General features: G+C 38.0%; 1 protein-coding gene across 1 annotated transcript in view; it reads left to right on the top strand.

Annotated features, from left to right (window-relative positions):
- Positions 1-18,015, top strand: part of CPE (carboxypeptidase E) — a 56,903-nt gene that overhangs the window by 27,579 nt on the left and 11,309 nt on the right. The window contains exons 2-5 of the mRNA XM_027635802.1: positions 9,402-9,598; positions 11,409-11,576; positions 12,538-12,655; positions 13,930-14,112. Coding sequence (XP_027491603.1) covers positions 9,402-9,598; positions 11,409-11,576; positions 12,538-12,655; positions 13,930-14,112 — 666 coding nt within the window. The remainder of the gene's footprint in view (positions 1-9,401; positions 9,599-11,408; positions 11,577-12,537; positions 12,656-13,929; positions 14,113-18,015) is intronic.

Here is an 18,015-nt window from a genome sequence, read left to right as displayed (position 1 = left end):
AGAAAAGCTGAGAAGATACCAACCATTACATTTGTTCCCCATAAGAAAAAAATCTGTCTGTTTTTAGGACACTAGGATGTATGCTTTTGGGCAGACCTAAAAACCATTACAGATTTTTTGTTAACCATTTATTTCTATCTTATGAAGGCTGTTCTGTGTCTTGCAGCTGTGCTGTGGTTTGCAGTGTCAGGGTCAGTGTCCATACGGGATTTTTTTGTCTGGAGTTTCCTCATTTAAAGGCAAAACATCTTTTGAAAGCCTTATGGATACACTCCCATCTGCTATTGAGACAAAGAATTTGTCTGGTTCAGTTATCTCCATCATTATTCTTGAGTCAGCAAGCTGTTATGATTCACTTCTTCCTCTTACGCATGAAGCTTGATTTTATTAGCCTCTGCACCAGTTTAGCTTCCTCTCCCTATACTGTATTGCTAGGAATAATAATCACCTCTTTTTTTTCTTTTTAATCTGTAAGGTGGTATGGGGAGCATTTTCTAAAGGGTATCTCTATTTCAAATATATGTGACTGTGAAGAGATAGACCTCCTCCAAGCATCCAGGTCTGCATTTCTACCTAAACTGACTACAAATAAGTCATTAAGGTACAACACCAATTTTTATTTAGAATTTTATATACCATTGAAAAATTCTGAAGGCAGTGTTGCGATTTGGATATGTAGTGTTGGTCTACCGGTCTTGATCACTGTCTACCCATTTAACCTTTATTTTCTTCTGTTTCATACTGACCTGATTTAACCATTGCAATCTCAAGAACAAGTACAGTTGAGATTTACTGCTGGTTATCACGTAACATTAGTACCTTAAATGCACTTGAGAGACTTGAGAGAGCATTAGCTGCTAAAATCAGGCTGGAGATGAAATGCAGCAGCAGAACAGATTTCAGTAAGACACTTTTTAATCAGGGTTTCACAGAGTCTGACATGTTTTTAAGCCTACAATGCTGCTGTATTTTTTCTGGGAAAACAAACAAACAATCAACAACCATCACCTGTCATCTAAAATGATGGAACTCTGCTGTTAAAAATAATTTGTACCAAAAGGGTGATAGTAAAATAATTTTTAAGAAAAAAATAATCCACTTGGGTATTTGTTGGTTTCTGAGAATATTGACGTAAATCATGTTGGTTGTGTTCTGACGTAAATGGTGTCCTCTGTTAGTCATCACAATATTTCATATTTTTTTTCCACAAAGGAGTAAATTAACTGCGTAATTGCTTTTGCAGTTTGCCTTTGTCTTTTTTACTGTCATTTTTTTAAAAGGCCACTTTATAACTCTTCGTGTAAACTCTATGACCAATAATCACAGAAGCTAAGCTCAATAAATATTAGGGCTCGTCAAGCAGGGAGAGCTATATAAATATGCCAGTGCAAAACAAACTCTTATTCTGTAACCTGCTGTCTACACTATGGACTTGTTACTGATGTTCGTTTATGGGGACATTTTAACCCTTTCCATCTGTTAGCAATGACCAGTACACTTCAGCATCATCTGTGTGAATCACAGATCTGCAGCCCACACGTTTTTTCACACAGTGTCAGATTGCGACAAAATAGCAGTGGAATAAAAGAATTTCCCAGTTACCAATAAAGAAGGAACATTGAGTACGAATAGCCTTGGTGGAGTAACAAGTGCCACTGCAATGCCTCAGAAAGGCTCCTGGAAATCAAAGGAGGAAGTGTGAAGGTTTACCACTAGTTATTCCTAGATCCTTAAGCATAAAAAGTGTATTTACCAAGGACCCAGAATGTCCTTGTGACACAAATTGTAATACTTTTCAGTCAGAAATAGCTCTCCTCTGTGGAGAGAACAATACAAAGAGTTTTGCTGGGTGAAGGCGAATTCCTTGAGTTTACTTCCCTTGCACACGCCGGTACAGCCCAGGGCCCAAGGCAGTGAGCCCCAAATGCTACCTAAGCTTGCTTTCCTGCTGAAACATGCCCCTACAGCGAGTTCTGGGGCTTGACGCTACAGAGGAGGAGCCAGGAGCCCTGGTCTGACTTTACTTTCTCAGCCCTTTTCAGATTTGCTTTCTGCTGTGAGCACTGCTGCCCATCATTTCCAGCCTCGAAATTGCCACCACACAAGCTTATGTCTGTGCTTTTGGCCACCCATTTGGCAGAGGGAATCATAGAATGGTTTGAGTTTAAAGGGACTTAAAGATCATGTAGTCCCACCTCCCCGGTGGGCAAGGACCCCTTACACTCTGGACCACGTTGCTGAAAGCCCCATCCAACCTGGCTTTGAACACTTCTAGGGATGGGGCATCCCCACCTTCTCTGGCCAACTTGTTCCAGTGTCTCACGACCTGCACAGTAAAGAATTTCTTCCTGATATCTAATCTAAATCTACAAGCAGTGTTTAATCAGGCCTGTATAACTTACTGGGAAAGAATTATTTACATGTTTTCATTGACTTTTTCTTTGTTTCCAGTAATAAGGGAGAGCCTTACTGTTTCTTCACCGTATTCATCCAACATTTCTACCCAGTTCTTTGATTTCAGTCTGGAATTTAGCTGTATTTATTTTCCCCCTTGATTTCTATTTCTTTTCTTTTTGAAAGGAGGATATGTCTCCTGATGGCAGCAGGCGTTTGAACTAGTTAGCTTTGAAATTTCCTGTGTATTTGTTACATGGAAAAGGAGTGAGCTAGTCGAGCTCAGTCCTTTTGAAGTGTTCTGATGGCTGGCAAGTACTTTTGTAGTTGAAGTGAAAAAGCTGATTCTAGAGTTTGCTGAAGAGAGAAAACTTGTTAAGCGAACTTGATGAGGAACCATCATAAACACATGTCTAAATTATGTATCAACTTTCTCTTAATCAGGTCTATTCTGCTGATGAATTGATGAATTGAAAAAAAAATAATCTTTGCTCTATCTGCCAACTAAAACTTGAAGGATACAGTGAGTGCTTTTGAAATGAAAATTCACTTGGTCATACACTGTTATAAATGGAAAATTCTCCTCTCTTACTGAGTACAGTGGAAGACATGAATTGAATTTCTTACATCCCACAGCCAGCATCAGGACAGACATAGAGTTACTCGTGACATCTCTGTACTGCCAGTGTCATTTATGAAGAATCTCAGGGTACATTTTGGTCCATATTTTTTCCAAGCAGTGAGACCAAAAACTGGCAGGTAAAAAACCCCTGTCTCCTACTGTGCCACAGACTGATAAGGGTGGGTCACAGATTGGTAAGGGTGAAAAGCAATTTCACGTTTGTTTTCTTAGGAACCTCATCTTCAGTGCTGAGCTAACAATACTTGCTGCTGTAACACTGTAACAAATTCTGTAAATGCAAAGTCCTATTCAGTTTTCTGAGGGCATGAAAAATGCAATTTATTGTAAAACTGATTTGGTTAACCCAGTCGTATATACAAATGGTTATTTGTTGCTTCTAAAATTCTGATGATTTTTAAAATGTACTTTGAACTTGAGAGGGCTTTTTAACACATTTACATAAGATGAGGGTTTTGTGCATATCACATTTCCGTGTTTCTTATTAAGTTAAATGGTTTTGATTAAATAAGTAAAATTGTTTTGCTTTACAAGAGATTTGTTATGATTTAAAGAATCATCACCACCTGTATTGGATAAAACCATCAGTTTGTGCACAGTAACACCAGTGTAGTAGGCAAAAATTGTTGTATTCTGTGGTAAGGCAGGTGGGCTTTTCTCAAAATGCTGGATACAGTGCTACACTGTGCAACACTTCAGTGTAAGCGCAGTATGTTGTGGAAAGATCACAGGGATGTGCCAGCAAAGAGCTGTAGGTGGGAACTGCAGGAACTGAGCAGATGCTTTGCCCGCTTCTTGTGGGAGGCTGTGCCAAGTCCTGTAGCTGCTGGGGTGAGAGTGGGCTGTTGGAAACCTGGAGAAAACACTGAGTCATGCAGAACCTTTCTGGTGGAAATAGCTGTCTTGGGCATGAGGTAATCTATCTGGAGAATTTAATTTCCAACGCAAAGTCACATAAGATCCTAGTTTGAAGCCCAACTGACAGACTTTGTACTCAGTAGAATGGAGATTGCATCTTAATTTGTACACATCAAGGCCAGCAGAAACAGCTGCTGTTTGTGAGCTTTCACTCCAAGTTTAATGCATTGTACAGAATTTGTTGTTAACTTTGATTTTAAGCAGTAGTGAAAATTTCCAGAAAGAGCTTGAAACTGCTCTTGAATCATAGCTGTTAAAAATTATGCCTTTTTTTTAAAACAAGAAGTTGCCAAAATATCCCTAATTTTCTTTTGTCTTGTTTTCTTCTCAGTGTATTTTCTAGCAGTTAATGGCAAGAAAGTGAAATATTAGGTTTTTCAAAGGCCTTCAGTGTTGACCGGTTTCTGCTTTCGTGTAAGCCACATGTGAAACTTCCAGTAGTTTCCCTTTCAACAAGGTTAGACCAATGCTACCGTCTTAGTAGAAGTTGTCCTAAAATTGTAACAGGCCTCTACAGTGATTTAGAAACTAATACTGCATTGCAGCTCCCTCTTTCAATGCCATTTTCGTACAAATTGTGAAGATTTTGAGGCAGGTTCAAGACATTTGGTTTACAGAGTGTCTAAAATCTAAATTTTCTAATTAGTTCACTTTCCTATCTCACATCCCCATGTATTTTCTTCTTTTCCTCTCTTTTTTCGTATTCAGAGTAGAAACCCATTTTATAATCTTTGGTTTTCCACGTAGTTGAACTCCAGAGAATTTCTTTTTCTTTAAAATACGAATAAAAATGTGGAGCATAAGAAAGTCTTCAATAACATTTAATGAATGAACTTCTTGCCAGCAAGGGTTCTGAGATTTAATATACCATTTATCTACAAGAGAACGTTACTGATTGCTGTATTAAAAATGGCAAGCAACTGTAAATAATCAGAAACACGAAGCCTGTTATTTCAGGAATGTTGCAGGCTTTTCCATGAGAAATACAGGAAAGCAGAAGGACTTAATTTTTAAGGATATTCGAGGCTGGTTTGCAAAACAGTTTATTAAGCACTTAAACTTCACAGTAGTTAATTGGTTTTGCCCCACATGGTTTGCACTTCCATGAGTGAAATATTGTGCAGTAACGCTAACTGATTGACATTAGACCATGACTAGTGGCATGACATTGCCTTAACTCATGGTGTATATAATTAGTATGTGCTAAAGTTTTCGTCCCTACATTTTAGAAAGTTACTCTTTACTGTACAAATACAGCCTGACCTGAAAATGGCAGTCGTTAGTCACAGTTAATTGGATGACCTGTCTAGCATTAATGATGTACATGCTGTTCCTAGGAAACTGTAGAAGACCTTTGCTGACAGTAACTGCAGAAGCAAATGATGACATTCACCATGGTTTTCAGGCACCAGAAGAGCACGACATTTTAAAACGCTTTTTTCCTCAGTTGTTTGTCAGGTTGTAATGTACCACACAGTCAATTTAAGAGGGATGTAAAAGCTGTCTAAAAGGCATAATGATGTGATGGCTTAGGTTTCACCGGAGATACTAAGATATTTATAAACTTGATTGCTGCGTTTCATTTCTTATGTTAGTATCCACCGATTCATTCATTATCGCAAACCTCTCTATCTGAGCTGAAATTAGATGTAAGTATATATAATGTCATATATTGTTTGCAAGACTTACTTTTGCTATTGCAAATGAGAGATTATTATTTGTCAAGATATACTATCAGAAAATTAATAAAATTCATTAAAGAAGAATTTTAAATATTCACTCAATGTAAAAGCTCCTTTGTGTTTATTATATCTTGCACCATGGGAATCCATCTAAACAATTTTACTTTTTTTTTTGGTGAGGGTCAAATAGATGAGAAAAGCCAGTTATATTTCTTTAAGCTTCTTCCTTAAAGCTACCTCCAGTTCTGCAGTGGAACAGAAGTTTTTCTACTTGTTTGAAACAACTGTTTAAAAGTTCTTCATCAAATTGACTTTTACAGAGTCTTTTAATTAAAAAAAAAAAAACAATTCTATGAGGCTATGGCAGCTACAGAACCTTATGAAGGGTGACTGAGCCCTGCAGTAAATGGCTCATGAAGGATTAATGGGAAGAGCAGCTCTTCCTCTAGCTAAGTAGCATGCTGGCAACAGGTGACACAGAGGCTGTTTCCTCCATGGGCTGGGCTGTTTTCCAGAGAAGGCTGAAACTTGTAGAAATGGCGTGGCATGATATATTCTATGAATAGGCCAGGGAAGCCATAAAGTGTTAAGGCTGAATGACCTGATGGATGCCATCCTTGGCATTTAAGGTGTCTGTGTTAGCCCATGCAATAGTGGAGGAGGAGGTGGTGATGGTTTCTTTGGGTGCAGTAGTGGGTCTGGGATGCTGGCTGCATTCCAGAGTCATTCACTAAAACTCAGGCAGCTGAGCTTGCTTAACTCAGCCAACAGAGTGATGGGCATTTTACTGTTGTCCTCAGCAGTCTGCCCTTCAGTTCGGACTTCATTGCCATAGAGAAAGAGAGGATTAGGAAAGAGTTTAGGTAGGAGTGACTCGAAAAAAAAATAATAAAAAGAAGGTCCCCAGAAGGTACACCCTGAGTTGCAGTTTTTACTCTAACAAGGCAGACAGCAATGTAAATGCAAATAAGGGCTTCATTAACTGCAAAGATGTATCGGCAGAGAGTAGCCTGTGGAAGCTCCCTCGGATTTTTTTGGGCACTGTGGTGACAACTAATGACTTTGTCGCCATTGTCTCCTTTTCCAGAATGGATTCCCTGATTTTCTTTGCTCATAATGGGTATGAACAAGTAGTGAGTGGACTGCTAATTTCCCCCCAGCTAGTTTGTGACATTAATTTGTTTTTGCTGAAATAAACGGTAAAAATTTGTTTTCCATGGGACAGCTGCAAAATGTGGAAGTGAGACTTTTTTTTCCCGTTGTTCTGTTAGATGTGAGTTACACTGTTGAAATGACTGAGTTTTCCTTAGATTTTTAGATACAGTATGAAATTCAATACCTACTCATATTGAGCAGAAAGCCAGTGTTTCTTTTGTTGCTGTGCCTAGAATTAAGAAAATGGGCAGGGCTGGGGGCTGGCAGAGAAGAGATCCCACAAATGTGGTCCAGGCAGCCTTGTTCTCTGTGGTCAGAGGATTGATAGGAAATGGGTTTCTTTCCTTCAGAGACAAGGATAAGAAAATGCCCAAGGGAGCTAAAATATAAACACAGGTTATGTTTTGAGGCAGGGCTGTTATTCAGCGCTCTGTTATCTTTCCATTTTCATTCCTTTTGCATTTGCTTTTAGATTGTTTCTTCAACTCTTAGTGTGCTTGGAGTTTGGAAACTTGGAGTTTCGCTGACACCTCACTGCCAAGAGGATTCTTTGAATACTGGTTTCACACTTTGTGTTATAAGTAATGTAATTTTTCTTTATCGCTCTAAAAACGGTCATTGTTCTCTTTCACTAAAAATTACTCTCTTGTTTTCCTGACCAAACCCTCTATGCCATAATGATTGATATATTTGACTGTCTCTTATTAGTCTTCCTGAGGAAAATAGGGTTGATGTCTTCAATCATTTTTCATAGGAAACACTTTCCATATTTCCAGTGACTTGTTACCTCTTCCTGACCTCATTGCTCTTTGGGGATGGGTCATTAACACTGAAGATATGCTGTCCTGAGGCTGTACTCTTGGCTCACCATAGACCCTGTGTGACTGTTTTCATGAACCCTTCTAACACTGTTAACGGTTCTTTGGGGAGGAGGCCGAGTAATACGGTATGGGAAGCATCTGTTTCTCTTTATTCACTTGAGCCAGGCCTGTAGAATTCAAGTGGGTGAGAAAAGTGGGTGATTAATGCATGGGTTGGGGAATCAGAAGAAATTCTTTCTCCCCCAGGCTTCCTTAGGGATGTTCTAGGGCACAAGTGGAAAATGCAACAGTGTTCATATTTATAGCAGTAACAGTGTTGCCTGTTAGCTTGCAAAACATTTTCCCCATAAGTAACATGCCAATATACATATGCATGTCTATCCTAAGTATGTGTGATGTGCAGTGCTGCACATTTTATTATATAGTATCCATCTGTTTTAATGGGATCAGGTTGATTGTGTGGTCTGATTACTCTTGATGATTAAATCTCTTGCATTCCCTGGTATTAACAGATAGGAAGAAACAGTAAGTAGAACGTCAATGCCAAAACAGGAAATGGAGGGTTTTAGTCACAGTAACTGCCTTGTGTCCATCAAATAGAATGAAACTGTTTCACTGAAACTAGAAAACTTTTTAACCTGTCTAGCAAAAAAATTCAGGGATGAATCCATATGTACAAACCCAATTTATCTGGAAGGAAAGGAAGTCACGGTATTAATAGCACTGTATCTGCTAGCATCTAATCACTGGATTAAGGTTCACAGACTGAAGGGTCATAAGTAGATACGACTGCATGCTTGATTAGCAATTACTTAGGTCTTGTTTGTGTAACACTCTTCCTGGCTTGAATTTGCCCCTCTAATAGTGCTAAAGACTATCACAAAGTGTGGCTGAAGGCTATTCAGAGCATATAATCAGCTGAATATTTGAGTAAAGCAGTTACAACATATAACTAGATTTTAAAATAAGGATAAGGAAAAAGGGACTTCAGCCCAGAAAATATCATATTTCTCATTTTAGTTCCAGGACACTCCTTTTAATTTTATTCAGTCATTTACATGTATACTAAAACCTCTCCAGAATTAGGGCCCAAAATGTAGTCTTTTAAAAGATAAATACTTCACAGGTCTATAAGACATATCTTGTGTGATTTTTATGTCCATGGTCATAAGAATGAGACTTATGAGCAATTGGGAATATTGGATGGCTTTTTTATATAGAGAATATACATTGGATACATATTACATATGAACTGAATATCCAAAACATATGCTGAGTAATATTTTTCGGATTACTATGATCAAGAGCTGTTCACTGGTAATGATTTTGTAAAAGAATTGCAGTTTAATGACTGTGTATTGCAGTAATCTTAACCTATTCTTGGAGGGATTATTAAAGATTAGAAGCTTTGTTAGTGTCAGTTTATATATTTAAAAACTGTCTAATCAAGACATACTTTTGTAGTATTGAGGCATCAATTGAATTAGATCTCAGTAGTTCGTATTAAAGTAGTAATGTTAACTTTGGTGCTTAGCATTTATTTTGGCACACTGTGTTGTCCTCTGATGGTCTTTGTCTGACTTCAGCAAACAGCTGAATACTAATTAGCATTTGTTAAGCCAGAGTTTAGAAAAAGAACCTAAATCCACTTTTTTGAAGGAGGTTTGCTTCTGGGAATACTGTGCCCAGTTGTAGTAATAGTCATACCCACATCTCAGGTATGCTTTGTCATCTACTCTATGGGTGATTTTTATATGTTGTTCTAAGACATGTTCTTGTTTTTTCTTGCAGGAGAACCAGAATTTAAATATGTTGGGAATATGCATGGGAATGAAGCTGTTGGAAGGGAATTACTCATCTTCTTGGCTCAGTACTTGTGTAATGAATACCAGAAAGGAAATGATACCATTATCAACTTGATCCATAGCACACGTATCCATATCATGCCATCTTTGAATCCAGATGGCTTTGAGAAGGCAGCATCCCAGGTTTGTAAGGCTGTGTGTTTAAGAATAGTTATCAATAAATATTAGTCTCAGGATTATAATGACACTTGGACTAGAAGTTTTACAGATACATGTACTCTTGGTGGTGATTGTGGAATGCAACAACAAAACTGAAGTATTCCCTAATAGTACAGTAGGATTGTTATGTTTAACAGGGAGGATTTTATACTTGACTTTTCAACAAATAGCCTTCTCTCTTGTGACTTTACTGTATTTTAAAATATAATGATGTTTATGTTTTATGTGTATTCTTTCATGTAAGTTCACTGACTGAACTGCTTCCTAAACAAGTAGCTTCCAGTGATACATGATGTTTCAGAAGTGTTAGAAAAGGGAAAGCTGATGTTTTCTTTAAGAATATTCTCATGTAAATGCACTTAAAAGAATTATTTACATTCATCAGAACTTGATGCCAAACCAACAAACTTTTCAAGCCATCTTTTTTAATATGAATAACTTTGATTCTAAGTTTAAGCATGAGGCACTTTAATTAAAGTATTAGTCAAAAAAATTTGGTATGCGTTTTAGGGTGATGACTCAGTCAAGAACCACACAATGCATTAATGCATGAGTAGCAAATGGCAGCCAAACAGGGACCCTGTTGTACAGATTCTGGTGTGTATTATGTTCAAAACCAAAATAAGAATTCTCTTGTTTACAAGGTGAATTTATTTTTTTAATTAATGTGGAAATGTTGAAAATTTTCTTGTGATTATTAATTTATTATTAAATAACCCAAACTTTATTAAGGTCTTTATTAAGCTGGTTCTCATGAAGTCTTTAAAAAAAGCACACAACCCTCTTTTAAACTATATTTGGTCATATGTCTCCCTCTCGTGGCAATGAAGCAAAAGCTGTCCTCAAATTGGTGCAGCATTTTACTGCTTTGAAATCTCTCTCTGTAGAGATTCTGTAATGTTTTTGAAAACTTTTGCTCTGTAGCCGAAGTACACCTACTTTTATATGTTGCCTTACAAGTTAAATATGATTTATAATACAATTTGTTTTAGTGCTGCTGTTATTCTAATTAAGAAGTATGTTGATCATGTACACAGTGTATGACAGTAGATTCAATATACCTGAAGAACAAAACCAGTAACCAGACTAAACCTGCTTTAAAGAGTACTGGAAAAAATACAGAGGCAAGCTACATAAAACTATGTGCTCTGAAGTCACTTCCTTAATGAAACCCCAAACTTATTTTAGAGAATCAGTTTAAAGAAAATATTTTGCAAAAATTCTCATTGCGTCTTTATTTGGTGCTACCATTTCTGTGAACAAAGCTAACAGGCAAAATAAAATAAAAAAAAATTTCAAATAAAGATTAGAGTCCTTCTTTATCTTGAAGCCATTTAGAAGAACTTTTAAACAAGTGTGAACATTCCTCATGGCTGGTGGATAAATCTACAGCTGCTCTGAGTCTCACTAAAATGAGGTCTGTAATTCACAGTGACAGGCAGGAAACAAAGGGGAAAAGCCAAGTCTTGGGGAAGACACAGCTGGCACTGAAAAATCTGTACTTCTGGTAATTTTATCCATCCTTAGTCAAAGTGTGCCCTGATGAGAATAATCCTGTCCTGCGAGACCCTCAGTGAAACAGAGGTTGGTTTTGTTCCCAGAGAGGTCTAGGAAGAAATAGGGGTGACTCAGGTCTTGGTGCCTCAGAAGTTTGAGGCATGATCCCTTCTTATTCTCAAGCACATGAGGGGTGAACATACACATAGAAAGCTTGATATGTAATCTCATGAATCTACTCATCTCCCTTCTCTTTCTGTTCCCTTTCCTCATTCAGCCTGGTGAACTTAAAGACTGGTTTGTTGGTCGAAGTAATGCCCAAGGGATAGATTTAAACCGAAATTTTCCAGATCTTGATAGAATAGTCTACATTAATGAGAAAGAAGGTGGCCCAAACAACCATCTTCTGAAAAACATGAAAAAAGCTGTGGACCAGAATCCCAAGGTAAGTACAGCCTGAATATCAGGCCACTTACATGCCCGTCTCTTCCCTTTTATGCAAACAAACATGCAGCAACCTTTAAGATATGTGTGTATGGTCTTTATGATTCATATTCTTCTGAATATTTTCTTAATTTTGTTAAATTTATCCATCTGATGCTTTTTGAATTTTTCCTTTTAGTGACTTGCTATAGTAAACTCTTTCGATCTGTATCACATAATCCTTAGACAATTCCTCACTCAAGCCACGGTGGGTTTTTTTGTTTTGGTTTGGTTTTTTGTTTTGTTTGTTTTGGGGTTTTTTTTGTGTAGCCTTCTCCCTTGATTTGAAGCTATTTTTGGAAATATTCTGCATTTTTACCAATGCCAGAAATTCATTTGTGTACTGTGGTTAATTACAATGCTGGCTCAATATCTATTCTCACATATAACACATACCTTTTTGTTAGCCTTCAGTATACAGCCATATATCTGGAGGGATTTTTATCTTGTTGTGTTTACTCCCCAGAGGAGGTTCTAGAAAATGTAGTGTTGTGACTGCAGTCCCATAGGACTGTGGCCTTAGTAGATGTATTCTGTCTTCAAAATCAAATTATTAATAAAGTAATTTTACTTTCCATATGGAGAATAGATTGCATCCTACCAACATTTATTTTGAATTATTTTCCTTAGTGTAAAATTTAATAGGCTTTCCATCCATAATGAGAAGAAGTAAAAGGTTGCTTTTTTGTAGTCTCATTCTGAGCTAACTTACACCACTTTTAAACTTATATTAATCTACATAATATAATTATAAATCTAATATAAAGGACTGGTTTAGTTTTCTCTGAAGCCAAAATAAAATTGCTGTTCATTTATCTGTCTTGTATAATGTATGTGATAATAATTAAGCCCATTGTGTTTAATTGAATGTCTCTACATGGAGTTATCAGTTTATAACTTCTGGTAATGCTATTTTGTTGTAGCTTGCTCCTGAAACGAAAGGTGTCATTCACTGGATAATGGATATTCCTTTTGTGCTCTCTGCCAATCTTCATGGAGGAGACCTCGTTGCAAACTATCCTTATGATGAGACTCGGAGTGGTATGTAAATGGAAGTTAACATGAAATAGCAGGAGAGAAGTTTCATTCTATACTTATTTCACTGCTAGCTAAGGTCCACTTTGTAAACATTATGTCATTGCATTGTAATGGCTTGTTTTATTATATTAATCACATGTTTATGACCATATTTTCTAGTTTTGAAGATACTAGTTTGTTTCAGTAGATTTATATGACAAAAACGATGTAATACCTGAGGGAATCATAGTCCCTCAGATGTTTTAATCAAGGCAACTTAGCTCTTAAATTAGCTGGGGCTGTTTGTACCCTGTTAAATGAAGTAAAAAGATGTGTCTAGGCTAAGGTTTTTTGCACCTGTAAAAAATGAATTTCCGAAAGCAGTAGTTTGCTAAGAGAAACAACTATCACTGTTGCCACTTTCTCAGTCCCTTATAAAAAGGATCACATTCTGGCAGAGATGTTATCATATAGTATTCTGGATTTCTTTCCCCATCCACAGCGTGGGGCTGGCCCAGTTCTAGTTCCTTTTCCATCTGAAGAACCATTGCGACGCTTTGAGGGATGGGGAAAGGGAAACTCCAGGGGTATCTCAGGGGTTTTTTCAGTCCCTGAGCCTGGAGGGGAGAGGTGCTCCCCCCTCCCCCCCCGCACGTGGCCCCATGGCCGGCAGGGAGACAGGACACAGGACACCGGGTGTGGAGAGGAGGCAAGAGAGAGTTTATTGTGGGGGATGTTACATTTATAGGGTTTAGGAGGATTCACAGAGTAACCAATTAGAAGTCTCAAGGGGCTTACAGGAACACCCAATCACAGGAAGAGGTTAACAAAGGCCAATGGGACACACCTCAGGACACCTTCCCAGGACATTCCTGCATGGATAACAAAGGGGGTGCTGGGAAGAAGAAGCATGTGTTTGCAAAGACACCACCAAAAGCCATTTTAAAACCTGTTTAAACCACAATTTTCCCATATAATGCAGGTTTAATGCTACGTAGTATACAGCAATATTAGTTTGTTTTGTCTGCTACCAGGGGATGAACAAATGACTGAAGTTTCATGAAATGATTAAATTGTTTGTGATTCTCTTATTTCAGTCAATTCTCTCTCAGTTTAATTGCAAATCCTTTTAATATCAGACTACAAAACTCTTTAGGGAGACACTTGTGTCTTGTTCAGTGTACCTAGGATTTCCAGGCACAGTTCCAGTGTGCAGTGCTGGTAATCTAGGTTGTGAGCCCAGTCATATGACTGCCCTTTTAACAATCCTTGTTCCTGGACTTTTTTTTCCTCCCCAGGTAGTGCTCATGAATACAGCTCCTGCCCCGATGATGCTATTTTTCAGAGCCTGGCCCACAGTTATTCTTCTTTTAATCCCGCTATGTCTGATCCGAACAGACCACCATGTCGTAAAAATGACGATGACAGCAGCTTTGTGGACGGAACAACCAATGGTGGTGCATGGTACAGTGTCCCGGGAGGTGAGCCCACCGCATGGGGGATCCAGGTCACGGGATATTTTGAGCCTGAGTTATGTTATCCACGACTTTTGGCCTGGTTAAGGCTAAATCAAAGGTTGATCACTCACCACAGTACATCTATAAAATCCCATAAAGCTCACTGTGATGCCTACTAAAATATTCCTTTTTATTGCTTTTTCTACGGTGTTTCTTCACTTAGGGTTCAGGTCATTGCAAATTTAATAGTTCTACAGTGGGCAAGTGATTGCTCTGTTATTGTGAAAGTTTAAGGTTCAGTTTGGGTTTTTTTAAGAAAAGAGTGAAAAACAAAGCCCTGATGAGAGCGGGCTACTGATGTTTCATTTAAACCTCAATAACAGAGGCATCCAAGCCTGAAGGAAGTGGGGAAGGCCTGGTTTTACAGTGTTGTAGAAAACAAGAGTTTGGACTTTGATTTTGAGGGGAACAAAACCAGCTACAAAAATACCTGTGTCTCCATACTATGTGGCTTGGTTAGTGCCTGATTCTGCCCAGGTGCTGTCCCCCTAGACTTTGGTAGAACCTTCTGTGCTAAGAGGAACAGTAGAGCTCCTATGGGTATGTGCAGACTAATTTTGCAGAAGTCTAGAAGAGTAGCCTGAAATGAGTCTTTTCATTCAAATGGGACATTTCGTTCTTTTCTACTAAGAATTTTTATGGGCTACTTTCTTTGGAAACTGAGGCAGACGGGTGTAGGGATCTCTAAATCTTTGAGTCTTCTGTCTCTACTAAACTTGGAGTGAAAACTGAGTTGGATATTCTGAGCTAGAAACTCAGCTTGCATTGGAGTGATTTGCCTGTGCTTTGGCTTTGTTGATTTATACTGGATAACTTTGAACACACATAACAGTTTTATTGTTTGCTTACCTCTTAATATTCAATTACAGTCTCTGACTGAATTTTAAATTTTTACCTGAAGTGAGTAGGAATCTCTCAAAGCATTAGACAGCCTAGGTGGTAGCCGAACTCTGCTTCTCTTACAGTAGAGGGGCTATTAGAAGAAAATAATTAAGCTCATGTGAAGGAATTAGAAACAGAACAACGACTAATAGTGCTCACATAGCCAGCGATCACCAGCTTATTCTTAGAGCTGTTATTCCCAGTCTTCACAGGGGTAGCATCTTTCCTCTGCTGTGGTACCACAGGTACTAGGTACCAGGGACTGGGTGTGAAGACATTTTTGAAAATAACTGAAAAACAAAAATTTCCCTTTGTGAGAGGCTTTTTGGGGACTTCGAATTGGGACCATTAAAACACCTTAACAAAACAAAGTTTACAAAAGTTGAAAAAAAATAAACAAAATATTGAGAAGTTTAATAGTTAAAATTTGTTTCAATTCAGTTCAAAAATTATCTTAATGAACTATTAAGCATTAACTGTAAAAACATGGACATAAAACTTTAGCTTCTTTTTCCATAGGAAATTGCTATGAAAACCAGTTTTTCCATTGTTTTGATGAAATGCTTTGATTCTGACTAAACTTCTCACGCTTAAGACACATTTTTCCATTGGAAAATCTTATGGAAAGTCTGAATTATTTTCTCTTTTTGGATTTTATTTTAAGTTAGACTGCAAGTTCCTCAAGCGAGGCCTTTGTTTTTCTCATGTATTTGTACAGATGTTAGTAGGCAGAAATTCTAGTTCTAAGCAGAATCTATGAAACTAATATGTTGCAGCTAATAAAAAACTGAGAGACAACAATATGCTTAGGACTATACTGCATCAATCTCTTGTGGGTTTTTTGTTGGTTTTTTTTTCCTCTAAGTGTAGAAATCAACTGACAAGCTGCAACTTTTGAACAAAACCTCCATGGTAGTTTTTGCTGACTTAAAAAAACCAGTGCAATTCAGTTCTGTTCTTTCTATATCTACTGCTAAGGAAAATAACTAAACATTGCTCAGTTCAAGTGAAAATTGTCTTGGAAACTTTAGTCTGAAAAGCTCCTGTCTGGAAATCAAAATTAGGCAATTAGTTTGTGGATTGTATCAGTGATCTTTTGCTATCCATATGGTAATGCACTCAAAGTTAGTGGCGCATATGCTGTTGAAAAGCCATTTGTGTTGATTTAGGAAAAGTATTCCACTGTGTACACTTACCAGAGTTAGGAATTTATCTCTGAAGACCTTGTCTCTGTGATATCTGCTCCTATCAGAGCTAAGGTAGCACTTCTCTGCCTTCACACCCTTGGGTTGCTGTGGGCTGTCATCCCCCACTTTCTCCTTTTCCCTTTTCCTTTTCCCTTTTCCTTTTCCCTTCCTTTCCCATTTTTCTGCTAAAGCCAAGCATTCATTTCTGTGGAATGTACCCACTCTTGCCTGTTTTCCCACTTTATTGCCAGTACCCACTCTTGCCCGTTTTCTGTCTTTATTCTCAGTCATCTTCTAGAGGCTGCCTTTGACAGTACCTCATAAGATCAAGAGTTCTGACCTAGGAAAGGATGATTTTTCATTCTAATGAATCACTATAGGTGCTGTTACCCCATAGAGCTTATTATTGTGCCCTCAGTTGTGTTGCATCTGTTCTTTGTCCGTATCGTTCACCCACAGGAACTTGTGCCTTCTGTAAAAGGCAGGACTGCATAGTGGGATGGCAGCAATCTTCACTGCTTCTCTGGTATGCAGGGATAATATGTGGGTGGTGCTCTCATGTGACTGTGGGTTGCTTTTGTGTGTTTTTCCAAGTGCCTGGGTTCTTTCAGTAGGAAGGCAGAACGTCTGGTAGCAGAAACATCTGGTAACAGTCCTTGTCTCAAACTGGTAGTAAGGATGAACCCTCCATTGCCTTCCTGTTCCATCCTTCCCTTTTGTCTGACCTCAGGATTTCCTCACCAGCCTCATACAAGATGGCAATTCTGCTTTCAGACTTTAAGCTTTTGGGGTGGAGAGAGGAAATGATGTACAGGAATATTTCACACTTGCTTCTCTCTCTTAATACGCTTTACTGTGAGATTTTTCTCACCATTATCTGTTTAATAGTTACTTTCTTTTTTAGAGCAGAGGCACAGAGAAAATAGCTCCCCCCTAGAGCATCTTGGTGCTAAATCTGAGGCCATAATGTGTGTTACACTTGTAGTAGTTGTTATCTGTAATTAGTTGATCCTTATAGGTTTTTCAGAGACAGCAAGCAAAGGCAAAGAAGTCATTCTGTTGTGTTCAGGAATGGCTCTTTAAGCCATCAGACTCTGGGGAGAAACAAGTTCGTACATAAAAACCATGCTGTTTTTAACATTTTTTTTCTCCTATCAGCATTTAATTAATGATTTCACTTATGCACAAGAAAGCCAAATTAAATTTGCACAAACAGCTTTAGTTTTGGCATTTCCTTAGCTGTTTAGTGCACAATTTTTCAACATCCCTAATGGTTTTTTAATGTACTTTTTGTGTGGAGTATCTATTAGGAACTATAAATGAGAAGAGCAGATAGTAAAGGATTACTACCTAGCCACATGCCTGTTCTGCTTGTTCTGTCATTACAGAGTCACCTGAGTCTAATCTGATTCGTGTCATTGCAAAAATAGCTTTTCAAAGCAGCTTACGGCTATTGCTGTACTATTAGGCTATTGTTTAAATGTCTTTTTTTTATTATTATTTTTATTTTCAGATACTCTCAAATCACTTTTGGCACTCAACTAATTCCTTACTTGAATTGCCAGTTTTGGAAACAGCTTTAGGGATTTTTAGGATTTCATACAACACGTGTAGGAGGCAACTGTTCTCCCCATTATGCACAAGGCTCAAGTTCCTCTTGTCCTGCTGAATGTTACTGTCTTTTCTTTGTGTAGAAGCTGAACTAGCTTAGTGCTGTAGCTTGTAGTCATAAGTAATTCTGATGCACAGATGTCGGGAACACACCCTGCACTCTGCTTCCTTTGTGAAGCTTGGTGTT

This window comes from Corapipo altera, unplaced genomic scaffold (genome assembly GCF_003945725.1).
Source record: "Corapipo altera isolate COAL_440 unplaced genomic scaffold, ASM394572v1 22b, whole genome shotgun sequence".
In the NCBI taxonomy this organism is placed as follows: domain Eukaryota; kingdom Metazoa; phylum Chordata; class Aves; order Passeriformes; family Pipridae; genus Corapipo; species Corapipo altera.
Note: the sequence above shows the minus strand (reverse complement) of the source record. Positions and strands in the feature narration are given on the sequence as shown.